We start from the raw sequence: 23,171 nt of genomic DNA, 5'->3' as shown, positions 1-23,171 counted from the left end.
TTACTACTTATATTTTACTTACTAATTATCTAACATATAAAGATTTAAATCATCATTCATGTTAAAATGACCGAAGATAAAATCATGACAAACGAATATAAAAAAAAAAAATTCAGGTTCATCATAATAAGTTTTATGTGATGATTATGAATTGACAAATTGAGATCATTCATAAAAATAATTATCATAATCATCATGATGGTATATGATGATAAATAAATATATAGATCAGGCTGAAATTTAAAATTGATTCGATACATTGGTCAAAAACAAAATAAATGCCCAAACATCAAACTGAACTTTAATTATCGTTTCATTCAATGTTTTTTACTCAAAGACTTTCACTTGTTTTGTTGCTGTTGTGCTTTTCTCTTTTCATTCATTCATACTTTCTTGTTCATGTTGATTTCCTTTTTTTTCCATTATATCCTCAGATTGGAATCGATGATGATGATGATGATGATGAAAGAAAAAAAAAACAAACGCAGGTGTTCAATAAATTGTACAATCTAGTTGTGAGTGAATGTAAAAACTCTTTGGAAAAAAAACAACAACAACAATTGGCATCTTCTTTTTCGTTATTCATCATCGTTTTCAAAAAAAAATATTCGACCACATATATCCACATTTTAGTTCAGCTGCCACAACATATTATGTGTGTTGACCAATGAATGAGTTATAGATTGTTGAAAACGTATCATAATCGGTCAAATTCCTATTCCATTTGTATGTTCGATCTCGAATAGATCTCTCAATGGATTTGTTGTAGCATGTATCGTGTAACAAGATTCTCACCAAAAAAAAAAATCCCATCGATCAATGTGATTCAAATGTATATTAGCAAATATGTTACAAAAATTTCATTGTGAACATGTATTGAAAGAGTTGAATGATTTTGGACAATATCAAAAATTATTATTATTTGGTTTCATAATGCCATTGGCTATACTTACAGCATTTCAATCGTCTTATATGTTCGTATATATCGTATTTTCATTTTCATTTTCAATTCAATTCAATATTTGTAATTTGATCGGATAAAATTTGACCCGTTTTTTCTTCTTTTTATTCCACCTTTTAACCGCTTATTTATAATAAAACTACATCGAAACAATATAGATATAACGAATTTGTTCCAGATCATTGGTGTCGTGTTGATTTATTGGTCAATTTTTCTTATGGTGAACAACATCGTTTGATTCGACCACGATTGAAATACAATAATGATGAAAATAATAATAATAATAATGGTGGTGGTGAAGAAATATCAAAACGAATGTCCAATTGTGAAATGTATGATATAAATTATCATCAAGTGTTGACCGGTTTAGAAATACCAAAACAAAATAGTTCATCATCGTCTCATCATCATCATCATCATCATCATTATCGTCGTCATCGTCGTCGTCGTCGGCATTATCATCATCAACAGTATTTATACCGATTAAAAAGTGTTCACCAATAAATGGCTGGGTTTATAATAAAAATCAATTTCAAGAGAATGCTGCCATGCATGTAAGTTTTTTTTCTTCTTCTTCTTGTAATCTTGCTTTGTAATTTCTGTATATAGGGAATATATTTAGGAACAACAACAAACAAAAATTATAATCATTTATTTTCTTGTCAATCATTGTTGTTGTTGTTGTTGTTGTTGTTGACGTTTTGACTTTGGTCCAGAAACGACGATAAATGTTTTTGTTTCTGTTTTTTTGAATTGACATTTGACATGAACTCAAATTTTTTTTTTACATTTAGTATAATTTTGTCTGTGATCAACGTCAACACATTCAAATTATTGGATTTGTAAGAAAATTATCTTCTGCTCTATTTAGCCTGATATATGCCATTCTTTCAGATAGGTATTATAAATATTTATATATATATATATACATGTAGATCAATTGATTGATTGTATTTTGATTTCAGATATGGCCGTAAAAATGGTCTAATATTCATTTTAACCGCATATATTTTATCAGCAATTTCACCAATATTGACTACTAATTATTATGCATTTTTAGCCTGTCAAGCATTACAAGGATCTACATGGCCAATTGGAATATTAATCGGTACGGCATTAGGCATAGAATTTGTTACACCTGAATATCGTGCCGATATTCTAGCATTAGTTGGTGTTGCATTTCAATTTGGTGAATGGTGTACATATTTTTTTGTCAAAGCATTACCACATTGGGTTTGGATTACTATCGCCAATACTGGATTTACTGTACCATATTTTCTATTCTATCAATATTGTGATGAATCACCACAATGGCTTTTAGCAACAAAACATTTTAATAAATTAAAAAATCTTTTCGAAAGAATGAATCAAACAAATCATGCACATATGGATAGTGATTCCATTAATTCGATTATAAGTGTAAGAAAAAAAAAATTTTTATTTTAAAAAATTATTAATTTCAAATAATTTTCGATTCTGTTATTCACAGAAATTCACTCATTATTATAATTATGATCGACGTGATGAAGTTAGTATGGCGATTTCGATGCAAAATCTTAATACAACGACAACATTGATTCATAATGGCAATCATAGGCAAAGAATTACATTATTAACTAATAATAATAATAATCATAATCATCAAACAAGTACAAAACGATTAAATCGACCACCAAGTATGAATAGTTTTTTAACCGATAATCAATCCGAATCGGATGGATTGCAGACAACATTTTGGAAAAAAATTAAACTATTCATTAAACGTTCAACACTATTTCAGATGATATTTTTATGGGCAATCATTTTGATGACAAATGAATTGATTATTGATTTTTTATCAAAACGAAAAAATCTTTTCGATGAAAATTTACTTGTTGATCGATTTTTTGGTTCATTGATAAAGATGCCAATCATTTTATTAACATGGTATCTTGTCAATCAATGTTTTGGCCGTCGTTGGTCAAATTGTATTATACTTTCATTGAATTTTGCCATTTTAATGTTTCTACTTTTTGGTCAATATTTATTGAAAAATATTATCTGGTTAAATGTTGGAATTTCTGTATTGGGCATTATGTTGGCCGAATGTTCAGAATTGATAACAATATTACAAACATTGGAACTAACATCTACAAGATATCGTATCATAGTGGTCAGTATTGTTCATCTATTATCACAATCAACATTTTTAGCCATTTTATATTGGCTCTACAATTACAATGTAAGTACACTAAAAACGTAAACAAAAAAAAATTACCGGCTTTTTATTTTTGCTTTCGGTTTCCATAAATAGCTACGAATTATTTTCAATGTACAAACGAAACTGATATTTATTTCTTGTGTTACATTATTATCAATAATTTTGGCATCATTTATAACGGAAACCAGAAATGAATATCTACCAATGGGTGCATTAGAATCTGAACAATTAATAACAAATTTCAATTATTGGTCATTATCAAAAGACAGATCCGACATTGCACCATCAAATCTATTTATGTCATTAAGTAAATGGGATGTAAATGCAAATCATCAGATTATTGGCTCGATAAAACATATGGAAAAATTTACTGATAGCTGACGACAACTTCAAATAATCACAAATCTATAAATTTTTTTTTATTTTTTTTTTTTTTGTTCAAACAGATTTGTGATTATTTGAGTGAAATAGCCGTGTAAAAAACGAAAAAATTTTACACTTACACTTTCGTTCCATTATAAATATATTGTATATACAAATATATTCAAGAAAATATGCCAGCAAAAAAAAAACTTTGATAAACTTTACCGACAATGTTCCTCATACACACACACACAAAACAAACAAACATATAGAGAAACTTGTTCGAAAAGCAATCATGAGTCAAAGCAAGGTATTTTTTTTCATATTCCAAATTTAACCCAGTCAATTTTAATTTTATATATTATTCTGATGATAAAAAAAAGCAAAACAGTTCCGGCAATGATGGTAACACGGATGATTCAACAATGATAAAATCATCATCATCATCATTGTCAAAAATGACACCTGAAGAAGCAATCGAATATTTGGGCCAAAAATATGCTGATCGTTTTACTATGAATGATCCATTGTTCGTTGAATCTTTAGATCGTCAGATATCTGTTCCGCCAATTGAAATCAACTATATTGGCCGTATCAAACGATACAGAAATAACCCAAATCATAATTACAATCGAAGGGATTATAATCGTTAATGTACATATATAAATTTTATTAAAAAAATCTATTTCTTTACATTCTTGTATTTAATATCAATCTCTTTTTTGGCATTCATATATGAATTGTCAATATTATTAATCTGTGAATTCATTTGTTCCATAAATTCAATAAGATCTTCACTTTTTTTAGCCGTATATTGTAATAGATGGTTTTTTCGTTCCGATTCATTAGCCGATTCCGAAACAAGTATTTGATCCATCAATTGTTCCAGTTTTTCAACGTGGATATGAGCTTTTTCAAGTGGCTGACATTTATTCTCAATCATATTGAATGATTGATCTTTGATATGAACAATTTTACTATGGATCTGTTGAAATTCATCACGCTCATCGGAATCAAAATTTCGAACCATTGTCTGTAAATGAGCTTCTAGAAATGGTCGATGATTGAAAATTCGTTTTAAAATTTCATCAGTAGCTGTAATTAACAAAAATTAATTAAGATTATTTTATTTTTCAAAATTTCAAAACTTACATCGAAAAACATCGTCAGTTAGACCTGATAAATCCATGATCAATGAAAATTGTATGGAGAAATGTTCCCGGCAATAATAATGTAAACGAACATTCGGAAAATTTTACAAGTGAGCTCTCCGAGTGAGCCGTGTAGCATACACCACAAAAACGCAGTATTTGGTTCGTTATAAAGTGTTATGAAGCAGAAAACGCTAACTTCGTCAATATTTTTGATTTGTCCAGAATTTATTTTTGACATTGATTCTCTATTATTTCATAGTTAAATTGATCCACAAGTTGTCTTATCACAGGTATAAATTAGTTTTGAAAACTTTATATCAAATTATTTTCTTCGATCGATTTGAAATTCAAATTAAATTGGTTTGTGCCTACTGAAAACAGTCATAGGCAACAGTTGACCATACTGTATTCAATCAATTAATTTAATTTCCACTTTTTGATTGAAATTTTCAATTTTTAATTTTGAATAGATTTCGAAAACTAAATTCGAAAAATAACACTACAAATGGAAGAGGTTAAAAGACGTTTGGCTCGAGAAGGAATTAATATTTCCGTATTTAGTAAGTATCATCACATCTCACATCGATTGTGGCGTGTGAAAACACCGAATAACGGTAATGTTTATGTAAAATTCAATTTTTATTTTTATTACGCAAATTATAGCGGAAGAAAATGTTGATTTGGCCACGTTTCTTGCATTGACTCGAGAGGATTTGATTGATTTAAATTTTTCAGTTATAAAAACACGAAAAATCCTTATGATACAAGAGGAAATTCGTTCTAGACATTCAAAACCAGCTAGTTCAAGTACACCTAAAACAAACACTGGGAATAATGTTCGATCTCAGTCCCAATCATTGACGGAAGTTGTTAATAACACCATTATGACGCCTGTGACTGTCAATGATACAACAGCAAATTATTCAATCGTAACCATTCCTTCATCGAATTATGATAACCATCAGATGATGACTAATGTTGACAATAATAATGAAGTTGATGATGCTGGGGGAAATATACATGATACTAATGATACCAATTCATCCAATGGTGATATGGTACAAGTAGCACTCCAACATCATGAATATAATTCTACTGGTGTATCGAATGAAATGCCACAACAACTTATATCACTAGCTGATGTACCTATTAGCGGCCTAGCTAAGCGACATAGTGATGGATTTCAAGTGTTACAAGTGAGTTTGTTTGCAATAGATAATGATTGAGAGCATAAAAATTCATCTCTAATCATTCGATTGTTTTTCTCACCAAAGAATCTTGATTTTCGTTCATTATTGGCTCAAGATGATCAAGGTACAATACTCCTTGAGGTATTGGACAGAGGTGATTATCTGAATAAACGTTTGCCGAACACTTTTGTGAAAGTTGTTGCTAATGTTGCCGATGATTTTATTTATCGAACTTTTGGTTTGAGATATCCATTTGATGTCGGTTTACTAATGGTGGAAAAAATTTACGATTCCATCGGTTATAGATGCGTTCTTGGCGAAAAGGTTGGTGAATTCGGCAAAAATCATTCGTAAATATAATTTTTGATTTTTTAATATTTTTTATAGAGAGAATGGTTTGGACTTCGTAAAGGTAATAATCGAATTGGAAGAATTCACAGCAGAAATGAAAAGAGAAAGTAAGATTTAAATTTAAATATTTAATATTTTTAAATTTTCAATCTTTCATTTGTTCAACCTTCTCTATAGGCGTTTAAACAGAGAATATAATACATCAATCAGCTATGAAACAGCATATATACGATTCAAAACACCAAAACATGCAAAAAAATCCATGTGAAAATAGCACAGAATATTCTCACTATATAGCATCTATACCAATTGGAACACCAACACTACACATACACACACACACACACTCATTGAGCCATTGTTTAGTCTGTGTCATTTTTTTGTGTTTATACATTACTTCAAACAGTTGAAAAATTCTTTGTTATCTTCATTTTTTTTTTCATCACCTTCATAAACATTTCTCAAAATAAACATTAAACAAAAAATAAATAATACAAATTTCGAACAAAAATGATTGTTTGTAGCAAAAGAATTGCCATACTTTGTTCACTATTGTCTGCATGGGCTATTATCATGTTAACATTGATGGGCATATTACTTTATAGTCATGCTGTAACATTTGCCGAAGATCTTGAATTACATGAGATTGAAACATCGAACATTAAAGAATTCTATCCAGAAGCATATCAACGTTATGAATCAGCAGCGCATAATTGTTGGATTGCCGCTTGTCTTTACATTGCAACATTGGCATTTTCCATGCATCAATATGTGACAAATCGTAGGATTCAATATGGATACTAGATAATTTTTTTTCCCCATTCCAAATCCATCATTATTTGTTTGTGTAGTAAAAAAAAAATCCATTTTGTTTAATCATCATTGCTGATTATTTTGTTTGTTTGTCATTTTTATTTTGATTGAAAAATATTGATAATTTATTGATTGATAAAAATAAAATCACTTGAGAATCATCATTTCATTGTACTTTACTTTGGTACTTTTATAAATCGCTAATAACGTCTTTTATGAATACATAACATGCCAAATTTGCCACATAAACAATAAAATGAAATTCTTTGATTTCTATTGATTAATTAAATTCCATCAAAGGAATAGTAAATTCTGTGTTGATGAATTAAAACTTGAACACATAACAATGGACGACAAAAAACTGTGCACAGATAATCAACCTGACCAAGAAGAAAGTAAAATAATGGCGAATCAAGATGATGACGATCAATCACAAGAACCCGAATTGGATGACAGCCAAGATGATGAAACAAAATCTGATTCTTCAAATAGTTCTGATGATCATCAAACGAATACCATTGGAATTTGTCCAGATAATTGTGATTCCAAAAAATATGACACATCAACGAAAAAACTTGAATTAAAACGACAACCTATTCGTGAGGGCGAAATCAAATTGACTAATCGATGCCATCTATCAAATTCATTTCCGACTGAAACAAATAAAAATTCTTCTGCTAAATCATTAAAGTATTGGATTTTAGCAATAATTATTGTGATTTTTGCTACGGCCGTTGCATTAGCACTTCCCAATAAATTTCGAAAACTTACCCATTTCTGGAAATCAAACAGTCTGAATCAAGAACGTATGGATAAATTTTTAAATGAAACCAAATCATTCGTGCCAGATATTGGTCCAAAAATTTTGGAAGCCATCATTTATGATGTTTTTTCATCAGATGAAAATTCGATTATTCTTTTGTTAATCGGTAATACTGGACAAGAAGTTCGGTTACATAATATTTCACAAGGACTGGCCAATCTTATTGTGGAATTAAAACAAGAAGATCACTTTCCTACTTTTCAGTTGAATCAACATTATACTGGTGATATGATTGAACAACATTTTGATAAAGTTTTCGGTAAAGATCATAGATCGGTAATGGTGTTGGAACATTTAGAATTATTAACTCCAATAGTTGCAACTACTTTCCATCAATTCGTTGACAAGGATCAATCACGAATACGAAAATCATTTACAATCATAACATTGGAACAAAATTTAGAGTCACAAAAAATAGATTCTAAAATGACATTACTTGATTTAGAAACATTATCATCAAAACTTTTACAACAACTTTGGTCAAAAGAAGTACGTCAAGAATCATTAGATTCTCTTATAAATCGTTTTGCTGAATATTCTATTGTTTTATTACCATAACTTAAAAAATAAATTTTATTCCTAATAATTTTATTACAAGTAATATTTGAAATTAATTTTACATTTATGTTTTTTCTTTGTCAACAAGATTTTCATATATAAGTTCATTATTGTCAAAATCATCAAATGTCAATTTTTCACACAGTTGGCATAGCTGGTCTTGGATGTAAAAGACGGCCATTAGTTGTCCATACATCACTGAATTGTCGTTTGTAATTTTTTGTTGTTGAGCTTTTAGTGGATTTAATTTTCGATTCTATGCGTTTATCTTTTGGCTCATAAACTATGATAGATTGTTGTTTAATGGGTGATTGATCAGGACTATTAGTAGATGTAGAAGATTTAGTCATTGTTGTTTCCATCAATGAACCTGGGCTTGATCGAATGCTGCTACTAGTACAAGTCATTTTTGGATCAATATTCGTCGTAGTGGAATCGTGAAAGATTTTGATATTTTGTGTCGGATGCAATTTAAGATAATAGATAGTCTGAAAAAAATATAATGAAATAATGGATTATAAAACTAGAAATGAACATATAATAATCAATGATAATTACCATAAAAATTAAGGATATGAAAAAGTTAAAAAAGTATAATAGAAATGCTGGTAGCCTATACCATTTGGATGGATCGCAAACATTGTACCACAGCAATAAAATGATCAGATTTTCAATAAACATCACTGTATAGTAGAATATATAACGTTTTCGTGATTGACCATCAACCGGATTAAAGTAACAGAAAATAAATATGATGGACAAAACTGCATTATAGAATAGTTCTTCTATTCGATTCGTACAGAATGATGTTTTCATGCTGACGATCCAAATGAACATTATCAACCAGTGGACACCGCAAACAATACTTATGTAATAAGTAAACTCAGATGCAAACAATGCCAATGCCATTACACGTGATGCGATCATAAAGAAACGCCATAGAAATTGAACAATTGTTCCCTGCATTTTCATTGAAATTTCAATTAACAATCAAAATTGATTAAAAATCAAACTTACGGGCCATGTCATATTCTGTTTAGATGCTAAAGACATACGAAGGATGCGAAGATAGGTCACTAGACACCATGATAATGATACAAGTGAAGCTATTATCGAAATAGATTGAGCCATAACTAAAAAAATAGAAAAAAGTTTTAATTAATACGATAAAAAAAGTCCGCTTCGTACCTGTCCAATCTCGATTCTTTTCCGGCATTTTGATGATCATTACCGTCATTTGTAACACTAATTGTGGTGCCGCTTCCATAAAACATTCGAATAGGCGAAGCATTGTAGCATCAGTATCTTCGTAAATCATGTATTGAAAATAACGTCTAGCAGCTTTCTGTTTTTCTTCATTAAGTTTACGAAATTTAAATCCATAAAGAATCGAGTCAATATAACGCATTACTGGACCAAGTTGTAAGGTTAAAAATATAACACGTAATACCCATTGAGTTTTTGATACTGGCAAAGAATGTGGATCTTTCGAATCGAGTATATACCATCGTAATGACATTATTGTCATTATTAGTGTTGGTACGGCAATGAATGTGATGGTCAAGGAAAAATACCAATAATCATGATTTGAATAGTGGAATACAGTAACGACAATATCGGTTATTAAATCACAAAGAAAGGTACAAATTGAAAATGATAATGTTAGTATATCTAAATAGGTGAATGACATATATGATGGTATTGAATCGGGATAATCGACAGCTTGTAAAGCTAATTTTGAATCAAGTAATGATGATCGATGAGTTAGAGCAAAACTGATCGAACGTTTTGCTTGATTACTATTCGATTTTGATGAAAGCTGAGACACTTGTGATTTATAACGTTTGATACCTTTATCAACATCCGTTAATCGAGATTCTTTGGTAATTATCGAACTGGTTGATCGAATATATTCCTGTTTCTTTGGCGATAAATTAGTGGCTTGATTTTGAATATGGCCATCTTTGGTCACCGTTGTTTCTAACTGTTTTTGTTGTTCCGTTTCTTTTATATCACCGGAATCAATTTCGGAATCAAGTGTCATACCGGTAAAATACAAATGGTTTCGATTCTTTTTTTTCTAAGAATCGATTCAATAGAAAAAAACAGTATATTAAAATGGTTAAAAACGATTAATTTAAATTAAATTCTAATGTATTGTTTGGTCGACCCATTTCTTCCATAAAAATAACTGGAACAATTTTGATAACCAATGTCAAGAATCGATCATTTTGGAATTGTTTTTTCAATTAAATTTGAATAAAATAAAAACAAATTGTTGCATGCGTATTTATAAACAAAATATCAAAACAATGAAAACAACAGCTGAATGAATGTGTGTGTTCAGAGTGTACGTACATTGTTATGTACGAGCAACAATCAAAAAAAAATTGGCGCCAAAAATTTTTAATTGAATTATAATTATAAAATTTTTTTACAAATAAAAGCAACATTTTTTTACGATAATATAACGTGGGTACTTTGTTTTATTTCATAGAAAAAAAGAAAAAGAAAAATCATTCAGAAAGCCAGCCTACAAACAAAATGATTTCCAATTCAACTAAATATCTGTATAGAAATCAAGATATAATAAATGATGAAGAAATTATCAATAGTCCGGATAAACAATCACGAATTGGACAAATTTTAAGTCAATTGGATATAAATGGAATACTTAAAATTACCTATAATCGTATAATGGATCAGATAAAAAGTGAACCAAAGAACGAAGAAAAAGCACGTTGTTTGTTGAGAAAAGCTCAATTTCTTGATAATGAATCGAATAATAATAATTATTTAGCTATCGCTATAAGCACATTGAATCAGACTATTATTGAAAGTGGATATGGTGGATCGACATTTGTTCAAGCATATCATCAACGTTCTAAATGTAATATTAAAAAAGGCAATTTTGAAGCAGCTTTATTGGACATTAACATTGCCATCAAATATGGTGGTGAAAATAGAGAACGTTCATTCACACGATCATTAGCTATTTTCTATAAGAATTTAAAACATTTCATTCCATACCAATTCTAAGTTTCCTGATTGGAATGAAATCCGAACTAACATAGCGAACAACAACCATAGCAACAATAATCACGATGATGATGAGAATCGACAGTCATCATCGTGGAAATGTTTATGGGATTATCTAACCAATGATGAACTTGTTGTTCATGAAGAAAAATATGACGAAACAAATTTAAAAAACTTGCAAGAATTGTTCGAATTTCAATATAATTTCAAACTCGATTCACATTGTGCTATTGTTGATGATAAGAAAAAAGGAAGACATTTTATCTGTGAAAATTTAATTCCAAAAGGAACACAAGTTCTAGTTGAACGTGCCTATAGTTTAGCATTGGATAGCCAATATCGACATCATTTCTGTCTTCATTGTTACAAAGAATGTATTGATCATTTTGTGCCGTGTCGATATTGTAGAATGGCCATATTTTGTAATGAAGAATGTTTCTATCGTGCTTGGTCTGTATTTCATCGTCATGAATGTCTTATTCTTTCCGTTTTCAATGATGATAAAACATATATGGCCATTCATATGTATCGTATGATAACTAGAATTGGTTTAAAAAATGCAATCACCACAAAACGACATATTGATAAAATGAAAAATGATCATAAACTACCTGAAAGAATTAAAAAATATTGGGAAAAAAATGTTGATGAATTCATCAATCATTTTGTCATCGAACAATATGTTAATGATGAAAAGTTACGTAATACACCGGATTTTCGTATGAAATCAAGTCAAAAAAATCGAACATATCAAATGATGTTGTCATTGTTGGATCATAATGAAAAATATGAATCATATTATGATACTAATTACATTGGATTGGCAATCGATACAGCATTCATTTTACTTATCAATAATAATCTGATTAAAAAACAATCGGATAAGAGACAATTTTCTTTACCACATTGGGCTCATTTGCCAAAGATTTCATTGAAACAAATCATCAACGAAAATGATAGCAAACAATCACTCAATGAATTGAATATTTTCAATAATTCTTATGATGATTTTGCACAGCTGATTGAAATTCTTCTTTATAATATACGAAAATTAACGACAAACATTTTCGCCTGGAATCATATGGGTCCATTCTGTAAAGGAGGTTGTGTGGCCACTTGTCAATGTTTAGTTGGTTCATTGATCAATCATAGTTGCACGCCGAATGTGGAATGGGAATTCCAAAATGGTTGCATCATTTATACTGCTTTAAGGTATCATGATCTTTTTTTTCATTCAAATTTATCATCATTTATTTTATTTTTGTTACCCACATACATAGAGATATTATGCATGGTGAAGAAATCAATAATTCATATGGGCCACATTCAGAAATTCCATTTATACAACGTCAAACAACAATGGCTCATAACTATTATTTCAATTGTCGTTGTCAAATATGCCGTATTGATGTTGATCATTATCCAAATGTTTTGAAATGCCAAAATTGTTCCGGTCCTGTTGTTGTCATATTGGAATCGATCATTCCTGCGGAATGTATGGATTGTTGGAAAATATGTGAAAATGCTATCGAAAAATTAGAATATGTTAAAGGATGTTTTCAAAAATTTTTTGCCTTACAAATGCTTATTCAAGATGATTCCTGTGATGATGATAATGGTGAAAAAGATATCTGGTTCGTGAAAATGCAAGAATGTTTAAACGATCAGCTATATTATCTTTATAGGAAAAATCAAAATCTAATGAAAAATTTTAAAATTGCATGCAGTTTACATGTTCGTTATGGTAAATTCGATATTGCATGTGATTTAGCCATGCAAATGTACGAGATTGATGAAGATTTTTTCCCATTATTATCATCGACAAATAATAATAAGAAAAGCAAAGATTATTTGGTGGAAGCATTAGAAAATCGACGTTTATTTTATGACATTGGAAAAATGTATCTACAACAGCAACAACAACAACAACAGCAGCAGCAACAACAACAACAACAACAAGTAAACAAAAAATCAATAATTATGAAATGTGATGATAATGAAGAAGAAGACAATATAAACAATAGACGTTTGTATTTTGCCAAAAAAATGATCGATACATATCATGGTGATAATATTTTTCTTTCTGAAAAATTATTCAACTCGTTAATGGAAAATGATGATGATGATGATGATGCTGATGGATACAAAAAATTTTTAAACATTGACTTTTTCATTGAAAATTAAAATGAATAGGAAAGAAAAGGTCAAGTGGTTGTGGCCACGTTTTTTTTTCATCTATCTATGTAAATAAAAACAGAGCCAATGATATTATGAAACTGAAAAAAAATCATTCATTATTATTATCAAATTAAATGTGTTGTTCAGAGACAGAGTTCTATTTTTTTGTTAATTTAAGTTTCAAAAAGACAAAAATATTAAATGAAAAAAAAAATAGATTCATTCATTGTGTCCCTAATAATAATAATAATAATAATAATCATGGTCTTAAAATAACACATAATGAAATTGTGTCATTCATGTTCAAGCAAGGTCAATATCGAATATAATAAGGCCATCGAACATTATGAATTAGGTCAAACAATGTTGATGAATCCATGTCAAGGTTAGTAGTGCACCTTATTTAATGTTAAATATATTTATATATATATAAATAATATATTATATTAACCACATATTCAAATGTATTTATTACAAATTACACAATGATTTCTCTTTACATTTCAATTTTTTCAATCTAATTTGTTTCATGTTCATAATTAATGTCGATGTTGATAATAATATGATCTTGCAAAATTCATCCGCTGTTGTATAATTAGAACAGTAACAAAAATCTAGATTTTTAGTTAAAAAAACATTTCGTTTTTTTTATTTAAAATTATCAACAACACTCATTAAGAAAAGAATGAAATTTACAAATCCTAAGAAATAAATAATAAAAAAAAAATTTTTTTTTGAAATTCTTTCCATTCACCGGAATATTCTTCTGTTGAATGATGAAATATAAACAAATAAATTTTTAAAAAAAAAAATTATATTGATTAAAACACAAAAATTGTCCAAATTATACCATCATCATCATCTGAATGAATTACAAAGAAAATTTTACGTGAACAATTTTATGAGAAAAAAAATCAATGATCAATTAATCTATGATGATGAAAAAGGACTACTATTAGCTAGTTCATTTACAATTCTTAATGAAATTTATGTGATTACATTGGTGATGATACGAAAGATGACCAGATGTGAAAATGTGTGTATGTGTTTTTTTTTTGTTTACCATTTTCAAGTGAGGACAATAATTATTAAGAAAATTTTTTTTTTGTTTTTTGGTCACTCGTAGTGTCAATGGAATAGATAATTGAAAATGAAATGAGCTACAAGAACAATGATAACAAGACGTATTTCGGATGGTATCGATTTGAATAGTAGATGGATTTGCATTTTCGTTATGGCAAATGTTCCATCATTCGAACTATTATTATGTAATGTTTTTATATCTCTTGATGATCGTGATAATTGATTGGAAATAGTGACAGCTGATCGAAGATTCTGAAATTCCGTTCTAAGTACCGATTGTTCTTCTTTCATACGTTCGACCGAATCTTGTAGTTTGGATAATCGTTGTATCATCGTATCAAAGTTACGTGTTAGAAATCTATTACTAGATGATGTCCCAAGTAATTGTGGGGAATCCAATGCCGATGGAATCGAGTCCATTTTATTGGTCGCGTTTATATCAATGGATGTTGGATCGGCACAAGTATGTTGACGACGGAAACGTCTATGTTTATGGACATTAACATTTGTATTCATATCAGTCATTTGTTCATTTGTTTTGTTCGATGATCTGGCAATGAAATTTGGATTCAAATGCCTGGTTAGTGTAAGTATCACATAATTTTGTTCATATTGTTTGACATCAGTTCTACAGAAGAAAAAAATAACAAAAATGAGTGAAAATGAAAAATGAACGAAATCAATCAAACTATACCTATTATCCCAAGGACGTACTTCGGCCATCCTATAAAGCCAATCATTGATTTTGTTATCCAAAATAAAAAATTTCGGTTCCCATAATTCTAATCGAGAGCTACGTTGTCGTGCTGCATCGCGTTGAGCTTCTTCTAGATTTGTTTTCTCAACAGTCGCCATATTCTGATCCTGTTTCTGTATGGCCAATGTTACTTTATGCCATAATTTTTCTGATTCATTATCGAGTTGTTCGTCGAGTGGTACGATAAAGCGCTTCAAACGATTACTTTTCACTTTAGGATCGATGCCTGACCAGAACAATTCTGATTCACCTTTACGTTTATCTTTGTAAAATATCTCCGAATCCCAATGACCTTCAATACTGGCCATCGTTTCATTGCCTAAGCGAACTTTGCCGATTAGTAAATTACATTGATCGTCCGAACCAAAGAATGGTTTCAATTTGAATTCCAATTCACTTTTATAGCCAGTCTTCTCACATGTGATTGTCACTTTACCACCCAATTCAAATGCTAATGGCCCCAAGAATATGCCTTTGCAATGTGCAAATGGGAATGTAATCAGATAATCTTCACCGCGAGCCAACAACGTAAGCCGAGCCGTTCCTTCCAATAGAGCCGAAATTGAATTTCCATAGAATTTTGATTTAGCCAATATTGATCCACTAATGCAAAAGCCATCTTTACGATTAGTAACATAGAAAGCTGATACGGGCGGATGATGTGAAACTTGTTCGGCAATATAGAATGTACGTGAATCGGTTTCTGGATGATGCCAATAACATCGGAATGTTTCACCCAATATAGGATTATATGGTTTTTTTAATCCTTTGGGTTTTTTATAGAAACCGGATAAATACCATTTGAGAATCAATTTCATTCGCATTAATGGATCATCTTCTAAGGCGGCACTAAAAATCAAAAAAACAACAAGATTTTATACAGATGAAACGCATGTCAATGATTAAAGCTTACTTTGAGATAATATCACAATGATAATAATAATCGGTAAGTTTTTCCAAAAATGATCGTGGTTCTAAAATAAATGTGGGCAACACCACTTTTGATAGATCCATTCCAGGTCGAACTTGTTTGAGCAATGTCCATAAAAGTGATTTATTCTCTTCGGGAACATCTTCAGTTTGACCGGCATCGCCAACCAAACCAAATTCTTCATTACCGCCATCATAAGCATAGTTTGTTTCGGCAACTTCAGGTATGTCATTATGAGTTTTAAGTGAATGATCATTAGACAATGATTGTTTGATTGATTTATGATGATCACCGGTATTAGTGCTATTTACATCGGCTAGATTAAAATCATCATCGAGAAATATTGAATCATCACTTTCTTCAGTAGTATGTTGACCAATTGAATCGTCATGTTCACCATGATCAGTATGGCCATCATCATCAATGTCTATGTATGGTTTTTTAAAATAAATTCATCATTTAGAATGAAATTTTTTTTTCTTACCGAAATGAGTTTCAATATCAATTTCATTGATATTGTTGTTGCACATTAAAAGATCATCATCTACGGAATTGATATAATTTAAACTTTGTGTTGTTTGTGATGTCGGTGCACTATTCGTACTAATAACTGATGTACTCAATGGTGACATTGGCATGGAATCACGACGTTGATTAACATTGTCGACAATTGTATTAATATTAGCATTAATATTCGAAGAAACGATATGTCTTGGGGCAATTAAATCCGTACAATTCAATGAAAGTTCAATTGCTTCCATCCATTTTCGGCCAGCCTCTTCGGATGGTGCACGGAATATAGCCGATGATACAGGCAGTGGAAATAGTAATGATGTGAATTCTTCACCATGTGGACCCTAAATGTTGAAAATGAAAAATTTAAAATTATAATAATAATAATGCATATATATCTATCAGACCTTGGGAGCCCAGATTGGATGATCCAGAGGATGGAATAGTTTAAAACAAAAGCCACCCTTTTTAGATGGTCGTTCCAGTACTTCACACATTTTCAACATCACAGTACCAACCCAATTACTGGGTTTATAAGTTTTTTGATTTTTAAACATATACAGAGATCCAGGTCTTAATTCACAGTAATATTTGTTCCATTGTTTCAATGTAGTACGGACTTTTAACCAATCGGACATGACAATCGTGGTTGGATCCTGGATAGCCGAAATCAATTCAGCAGTTAATTTTTTCTTTTCAAGACGATAATTTTTTCTTCTAGCTTTAAATGTTTGTAATTTTTTACTGGAATCATTTTCATTACCATCAAGATTATTTGTATCTGTTGAAGTAAAAAGAAAGAAAATATAAAATACGCAAAACAATTTTACCATTGCTTACCATTAATCGTATCGAATAATGAAGAACCACTTGTATTTTGGTTATTATTCTGATGAAGATGATGATGATTCAATTGTGATGATACCGGTGATGGTGTTGGCATAGTTGGCGGCAATGGTGTTTGAAATCCAGAACTAAGACTAGGTGAAGCCATTTTTTCTTCTACTTGTTTTTCTTGTAATAGATTAAAACGAATGGACTTCTTTTTTGGTTCCAATAATATGGTCGATTGAATATTGGAAGACAATTTTGAATCTTGTACAGATGATTGTGATCTTTGTACAATTGTTACTTTCTTTGAATTCAATTGCTGTTGTTGTTGAGATGATGATGATGATGATGATGTGGACGATGATGTTGATGATGAAGATGATTGTTTCTTTTTCAAAAATAAAGATGTCGATGATGGAAATTCGAATGAAAATCTTTTTTTCACATCACTATTAACAACAACATCGGATTTTTGTTGACTATTTTTGTTTGTATTAGAATTATTTGATGAATGAAATAACAATAAAGATTTGAATAAAGAATTATTAGAACTTGTCGAACATGATCTTGATGAACGAGGTGTTGTTGAACAGCTTAATAAAGAATTATCTTCATCATTTGATGATGATTGTTTTCTTTCATTTTTATCATTATTAATATTACTATTATTGTCATCAATTTTATTATTATGATTATTATCAGTACCGATTGTATAAAGAATTGGTTTCAAGTTTTCATCAATTGATGATTGTGATATGGTTGACAATTGTTGTTGTTTTTGACCAACGACAAAGTCGATAACAGGTAATTCATCATTAATGCAATTAGAATTGTTGTTGCTATTGTCAATAGATGATGATGATGATGATGATTGTTGTCGTCGTTGTTGCTGCTGCTGCTGTATATCATGGCATTTACCAGGTTTCGTTGTCGTAGTTGTTGTTGCTGCTTCTGCATCTCTTTTATGATCAACGTTATCTATATAGACAAATATATTTAATGGATAATATATTACCAATGAATAAAGAAAAAAAAGAAAGAAAAAGAGACCATCATCATTTTTTATTGTTCATAAAAAATAATAATAAATGAAACACATGTCAACATACAAGATATATAGAATTGATAATTATGACATGTAATAATTCGATAATCAATGTATACCGATACCGATAGATAAAAGACTAAACAAACAAATGACAACTAAAACAGAGTAAATGCTAATTCATATTATATATGTACCAATGAAATACAATGTATTCAAACAGAGAAATGCAAATAATGATCATTAATATACAGAATATATATATCATTGCATTGTTATTTGTATTACATATTCCATTTCATTGTCCTTCACCTCAAAAATCGAAACTAGAGAAAATTTTTTCGATGATTTGTACATTTCATTTTTTGGATATTTTCACCAGGAATCAAACAAAGATGTATTACATCAAATTAGCCGATGGATATATTGAAAATTCATACGATTCATCCATATGATCAATCATCAATCCTCAATCACATCACATAATCGTGTATATACTAGCCAGCCAGCATAAGCCAGTTGTCGGATGACAATATACACACATTCATTCATCCATCATACAACATTACAACAAAAAATAAAAATCTTGTCCTTCTGCAATTATAATGAAAAAAAATGAGGAAAAGTTTTTGAAAATTTTCATCATCATCATCATCATCAATAATTAAACTATTGAATTTGTCAGAGCCAAACCTTCAAATTTTGTAAACTTTGACAATATATTGAAAAATAAAATTTATTCAATGAAATGCAAATATTTTCAACAGAAGACATTTATCAAAAATGAAAATTGAATTATTATTTTTCAAAAAATTAAAATTTATGTGCATTTTTCCTATTCATTTTACACAAAACATCTGCATGTCTACGCGCGTCAATTGGTATTTTCATATACACCATACATATTTTTACAGTTAAAACAAAACAAAAAAAACTTACCGCATTATCCTATGACAGACGGCTGAAATGATGATGATCATTAATTATTAATTCAAAACACAAATTTAAAAAAAAATTTTCTTTTAATAGGGACAATTTTTTTTCAAAAAATTCTTGACATTTAGAAATGTTGGACATGTAAATCGAAAAAAAGGCACTGAAATCAATGTTTATGAGTATTGAACTGGTAGTCACAGTGATTATATCAAGCCCGCAAAAAAAATGAAACCCATTTTCAAATTATTTTTTTTATGTTTTGTTTTCATCAACCATCAAGGGAATTTTAAGAAAAAACCAATAAACATGGAGACCAGAAAACAACAACAACACACACACACACACACACACACACACGAACACATTACACAATGAAATGTCAAGTAAAAATAAACAGAAACAAAATGAAGAAAAAAAATGATTTCAAAATTTAATTCAATTTTTTACTCAATGAATATTGTTTACAACAGCTGCATTGTCATTATCATTTATGTAAAAAACAAAATGACACAAAAACATGCACTGATAGATAAATAAACAAGAAACACATACACACACACACGCACAGAATATTTAAATTGAAAAAAACCAGACATTTTTACACCTGAACAAAATAAACAGACACATATAAGCAATTTGACGGTTTACACTTGCAAAAAAATTTTTTCACATTCTCATTTCTTATTATAGAATAATAATAATCATCATTCAGCAAACAAAAATGGATCCAAGACAACTATCGTGCCAATAAGATCTTGTTTGTTTTCATCAGCAAAAAAAAATGCTACTATCGGTTCGATTCCAAAAAATAGCAGCAGCCACCATTATTATTATTATTATTATTATGAACAATTTTGATTCTATACAGTAGATGGAATTTTTTTTTATATATAGGGTATAATATTCTATTCGACTATATAATGATGAAATAAAGAAGTAAACATTGATTCGATTCATGTGACTATTATGTGGCTCTGCTTATTATTATGGCAATCAATTCCATACACACACACACACACACACAGCATAAGTTACGAAATCATATATTCATCTAATGATATGGTTTTTTTTGTTTTTGTTCATAAGTTCATATGACGATATTATTATTATTATTATTATCGATGGAATGTAATGTCAAAATCAAGAATCAAGAGAAAAGAAAAATCGATATTTGAAAAGAAAAAATTTCTGCTTTCATTTTTTTTTCATTTCATTAGAATCGAATCAAATTTGAAAGCTAATTTAGAGTGTTTTTCATAAGAAAATTCCATTTATTTTATTTTTTTTATTTAGCAAAACTATTACTAGCTTAATTCATTTATTGTGTGTGTAGGTGTACAGTTCATTTTTTTTTCTAAAATTTTTATCTTCAGTCCCACATCTGGAATATTTTCTGACAGAATAAAAATGGAAAAAATCTTTTGATTGTGAAAAAAAAGAGGAAACCAAATGCAAAAGTAACCATGGATATATCCTGGTTTTGTGTGTATGTGGTTTTTTCTTTCTCTTTTTTCCACATGAAATCATTTGAAAATTTATTCAAATCGTATCGATTTTTGAATTTCAAAACGAAATACGAGTACGAAATACGAAAAATAAATTTAAAAAAAAATGTGAACACATGATCGCCATCTATTGATTGAAATTCAAAGCAATTATTATTCATTCGAAATTAAATATGAAAAAAAATAAAATTCCCTAATCATAAATCAGTAAAATAAATAAGAAAAAAAATCGATATACAAATGAATCAAACACTAAACTGTAAAAACGCAAATAAAATTTGATCCAAAATCGATACATACCTTTCGTTTTGGATGATTCGACCGAAACCATTTGACAAATTGTTTTTTTGTTTTTGGTTTTAATTTCAATTTTAATACTAGTTAAAATTAAAATGATGTTCTCTGAGATTGAGTACAAAATTGAAAATGTGACGATTTAATAATTTTTCTGTTGACAAGTATTTTTTTTTTTTTTTGATTTCATAAAAAAAATTTCAAAAACAAATTAGTCTCGTGCTGCAAAATAGTGGTAGAAATGAAAAAAAAAATTGTATGAGATTTATAATCAAATCAAAGAAAAAACTAAAAATCTTATGGTGTTTACAAGTGTTAAATACACACGCACACACACAAAGAGGGAGAGGGAGAAAAATTAAAATATTGAATGAACACCCAAAAATAGATTACCAATTTTCATTTAGTCAGATGAGATTTGTAGCAACAACAAGCAAACAAACACATAAACACAAACTACAGTGATTGTTAAAATGAATGATATTTGAACACACAAAAGGATGTATGTTTGTTGTTGTTGTCTAGTTTTGTTAATGATGTAAAACAACGAAATCGTATGATGATGATGATGATGACGATAATAATGGTTAAAAACTTGACGTAAAAAAAACAAACACATAAATAATGGAATGAAAGTTTCCACACACACGGTTTATAAAATAAATATAAAGATGAGTCGGCCAAAAAAACAAAGTAGAATTTCGGTTAATTTTTTTTCAAAATAGAAATTCGATCATCACTGTGTTTGTCGTTTGTTTTCGCCAATATCAAAGATTCTCACCACCATAAAAATGTCATGAATTCACATTTCTGTGTTGACTTTGATGATGATGATGATGATGATGATGATCAATGTTAATCAATCAATCAAACAATTTGAATAAATTTCAAATTTGATACACTAATTAAATTGTTTTTTTTTCGGAAAAAAACCCGTTCCAATTAGATTGTTTCATGACATTTTCTGTTTGTTGTTTTTTTTTCGTCTAAATCGTTATCATCATCACCATCATTAGAGTTGATGGTTGATTAGTTTGTGTTTTTCATTATTATAAAATGAAATATTTTGTTACCATTTATTTACAACAAAATTTTTCGTCTGCTTCTCTTCATTTTTTTTCCACCGGTGAATATTATACATCATGATGATGATTATTTGGCAACAAGTAGAAAAATAGCTACAATTCAAATGAAATAATCAACAACATTGAACATTTGACAAAGATAATGTCATCATTATCGTCATTTATATTATCACCATGATCCACTTATTTACTAAATAAGGGCTCCAAATTTATGATACGCGTAATGGGTTGATTAATTTTGTTGTTGTTGTTGTTGTTGTTGAGCTGGTAATGAAGTATTTTTTTTTACTCTGACTCAAATTTGTACGTAGAATAATATATGCTATATTCCTTTGATCGATTGCAATGATGATAATCAAAAAAAAAAAAAAAAAAAAAAAAAAAAAAAAAAAAAAAAAAAAAAAAAGAATAATAATCATGACATCACAATGCAAAAAAAAATCATTGATATCTGCAGCTGCAATCAATTATAATTGATTGTGACAACAACAAAACGCGTTCAATGATGCATTATATTCGAAACTATTTCCACCTAATAAGACGTAGATTGATTGATCCACT

At 29.2% G+C, this 23,171-nt stretch overlaps 9 protein-coding genes across 19 annotated transcripts; 6 read left to right on the top strand and 3 right to left on the bottom strand.

Moving 5' to 3' along the window:
* Positions 1-62: 62 nt before the first annotated feature.
* Positions 63-3,542, top strand: LOC124493300 (uncharacterized). Its single transcript, XM_075735875.1, has 7 exons — positions 63-974; positions 1,120-1,356; positions 1,431-1,515; positions 1,756-1,859; positions 1,927-2,380; positions 2,451-3,182; positions 3,255-3,542. The coding sequence occupies exons 1-7, from the start codon at positions 847-849 to the stop codon at positions 3,540-3,542; spliced, it is 2,028 nt and encodes a 675-aa protein (XP_075591990.1). The 5' UTR covers positions 63-846.
* Positions 3,543-3,719: 177 nt separating this feature from the next.
* On the top strand, positions 3,720-4,219 carry LOC142598221 (uncharacterized). The gene is made up of 2 exons (XM_075735878.1): positions 3,720-3,834; positions 3,908-4,219. Exons 1-2 carry the CDS (start codon positions 3,820-3,822, stop codon positions 4,175-4,177), a joined length of 285 nt encoding a protein of 94 aa, XP_075591993.1. The 5' UTR covers positions 3,720-3,819; the 3' UTR covers positions 4,178-4,219.
* LOC124499766 (uncharacterized) lies at positions 4,168-4,799 on the bottom strand. The gene is made up of 2 exons (XM_047063727.2): positions 4,677-4,799; positions 4,168-4,619 (listed from the first exon to the last, which is right to left on the bottom strand). Exons 1-2 carry the CDS (start codon positions 4,711-4,713, stop codon positions 4,207-4,209), a joined length of 450 nt encoding a protein of 149 aa, XP_046919683.2. The 5' UTR covers positions 4,714-4,799; the 3' UTR covers positions 4,168-4,206.
* A 40-nt stretch (positions 4,800-4,839) lies between these two features.
* On the top strand, positions 4,840-7,092 carry LOC124499765 (uncharacterized). The gene is made up of 6 exons (XM_047063725.2): positions 4,840-4,968; positions 5,149-5,238; positions 5,342-5,874; positions 5,953-6,192; positions 6,256-6,326; positions 6,397-7,092. Exons 2-6 carry the CDS (start codon positions 5,184-5,186, stop codon positions 6,485-6,487), a joined length of 990 nt encoding a protein of 329 aa, XP_046919681.2. The 5' UTR covers positions 4,840-4,968; positions 5,149-5,183; the 3' UTR covers positions 6,488-7,092.
* Positions 6,730-7,092, top strand: LOC124499767 (ribonuclease kappa-B). The gene has a single exon (XM_047063728.2). The coding sequence runs from the start codon at positions 6,730-6,732 to the stop codon at positions 7,021-7,023; it is 294 nt and encodes a 97-aa protein (XP_046919684.1). The 3' UTR covers positions 7,024-7,092.
* Positions 7,093-7,234: 142 nt separating this feature from the next.
* Positions 7,235-8,453, top strand: LOC124499570 (uncharacterized). Its single transcript, XM_047063497.2, has one exon. The coding sequence runs from the start codon at positions 7,379-7,381 to the stop codon at positions 8,411-8,413; it is 1,035 nt and encodes a 344-aa protein (XP_046919453.2). The 5' UTR covers positions 7,235-7,378; the 3' UTR covers positions 8,414-8,453.
* Positions 8,427-10,744, bottom strand: LOC124499569 (XK-related protein 6). Its single transcript, XM_047063496.2, has 4 exons — positions 9,602-10,744; positions 9,431-9,546; positions 8,972-9,373; positions 8,427-8,901 (listed from the first exon to the last, which is right to left on the bottom strand). The coding sequence occupies exons 1-4, from the start codon at positions 10,455-10,457 to the stop codon at positions 8,551-8,553; spliced, it is 1,725 nt and encodes a 574-aa protein (XP_046919452.2). The 5' UTR covers positions 10,458-10,744; the 3' UTR covers positions 8,427-8,550.
* A 152-nt stretch (positions 10,745-10,896) lies between these two features.
* LOC124493191 (protein-lysine N-methyltransferase SMYD4) lies at positions 10,897-13,779 on the top strand. Its single transcript, XM_075728534.1, has 2 exons — positions 10,897-12,664; positions 12,733-13,779. Exons 1-2 carry the CDS (start codon positions 11,862-11,864, stop codon positions 13,634-13,636), a joined length of 1,707 nt encoding a protein of 568 aa, XP_075584649.1. The 5' UTR covers positions 10,897-11,861; the 3' UTR covers positions 13,637-13,779.
* A 470-nt stretch (positions 13,780-14,249) lies between these two features.
* Positions 14,250-23,144, bottom strand: Orp8 (Oxysterol-binding protein-related protein 8). Of its 11 annotated transcripts, none has more exons than XM_075735864.1 (8): positions 21,919-23,122; positions 21,532-21,747; positions 17,755-18,723; positions 17,322-17,695; positions 16,886-17,258; positions 16,384-16,828; positions 15,408-16,319; positions 14,250-15,341 (listed from the first exon to the last, which is right to left on the bottom strand). In XM_075735864.1, the coding sequence occupies exons 2-8, from the start codon at positions 21,560-21,562 to the stop codon at positions 14,759-14,761; spliced, it is 3,687 nt and encodes a 1,228-aa protein (XP_075591979.1). In that variant the 5' UTR covers positions 21,563-21,747; positions 21,919-23,122; the 3' UTR covers positions 14,250-14,758. The 11 variants fall into 11 exon arrangements, with proteins under 11 accessions (XP_075591979.1, XP_075591981.1, XP_075591986.1 ...); XM_075735866.1 differs by having other exon boundaries at positions 21,532-21,679; positions 21,919-23,083; XM_075735871.1 differs by lacking the exon at positions 21,919-23,122 and adding an exon at positions 19,730-19,751 and having other exon boundaries at positions 21,532-21,569.
* Positions 23,145-23,171: the final 27 nt, after the last annotated feature.

Source organism: Dermatophagoides farinae, chromosome 2 (assembly GCF_024713945.1).
Source record: "Dermatophagoides farinae isolate YC_2012a chromosome 2, ASM2471394v1, whole genome shotgun sequence".
Lineage (NCBI taxonomy): Eukaryota > Metazoa > Arthropoda > Arachnida > Sarcoptiformes > Pyroglyphidae > Dermatophagoides > Dermatophagoides farinae.
This window is presented reverse-complemented; position numbering and strand designations above follow the sequence as displayed.

Coding starts and splice junctions, on each gene's coding strand:
- LOC124493300 (XM_075735875.1), top strand. CDS start 847: ATGTTACAAAAATTTCATTGTGAACATGTATTGAAAGAGTTGAATGAT. Junction 975..1,119: donor GCATTTCAATCGTCTTATAT/GTTCGTATATAT, acceptor GAAACAATATAG/ATATAACGAATTTGTTCCAG. Junction 1,357..1,430: donor CCAAAACAAAATAGTTCATC/ATCGTCTCATCA, acceptor ATCATCATCAAC/AGTATTTATACCGATTAAAA.
- LOC124499766 (XM_047063727.2), bottom strand. CDS start 4,713: ATGGATTTATCAGGTCTAACTGACGATGTTTTTCGAT. Junction 4,620..4,676: donor AACTGACGATGTTTTTCGAT/GTAAGTTTTGAA, acceptor TGTTAATTACAG/CTACTGATGAAATTTTAAAA.
- LOC124499765 (XM_047063725.2), top strand. CDS start 5,184: ATGGAAGAGGTTAAAAGACGTTTGGCTCGAGAAGGAATTAATATTTCC. Junction 5,875..5,952: donor ATGGATTTCAAGTGTTACAA/GTGAGTTTGTTT, acceptor TTCTCACCAAAG/AATCTTGATTTTCGTTCATT. Junction 6,193..6,255: donor GATGCGTTCTTGGCGAAAAG/GTTGGTGAATTC, acceptor TATTTTTTATAG/AGAGAATGGTTTGGACTTCG.
- LOC124499767 (XM_047063728.2), top strand. CDS start 6,730: ATGATTGTTTGTAGCAAAAGAATTGCCATACTTTGTTCACTATTGTCT.
- LOC124499570 (XM_047063497.2), top strand. CDS start 7,379: ATGGACGACAAAAAACTGTGCACAGATAATCAACCTGACCAAGAAGAA.
- LOC124499569 (XM_047063496.2), bottom strand. CDS start 10,457: ATGACACTTGATTCCGAAATTGATTCCGGTGATATAAAAGAAACGGAA. Junction 9,374..9,430: donor AACAGAATATGACATGGCCC/GTAAGTTTGATT, acceptor ATGAAAATGCAG/GGAACAATTGTTCAATTTCT. Junction 8,902..8,971: donor TCATATCCTTAATTTTTATG/GTAATTATCATT, acceptor TATTTTTTTCAG/ACTATCTATTATCTTAAATT.
- LOC124493191 (XM_075728534.1), top strand. CDS start 11,862: ATGGCCATATTTTGTAATGAAGAATGTTTCTATCGTGCTTGGTCTGTA. Junction 12,665..12,732: donor ATCATTTATACTGCTTTAAG/GTATCATGATCT, acceptor CCACATACATAG/AGATATTATGCATGGTGAAG.
- Orp8 (XM_075735864.1), bottom strand. CDS start 21,562: ATGGTTTCGGTCGAATCATCCAAAACGAAAG. Junction 18,724..21,531: donor CGAATCATCCAAAACGAAAG/GTATGTATCGAT, acceptor TTGTCTATATAG/ATAACGTTGATCATAAAAGA. Junction 17,259..17,321: donor ATCCAATCTGGGCTCCCAAG/GTCTGATAGATA, acceptor TTCAACATTTAG/GGTCCACATGGTGAAGAATT.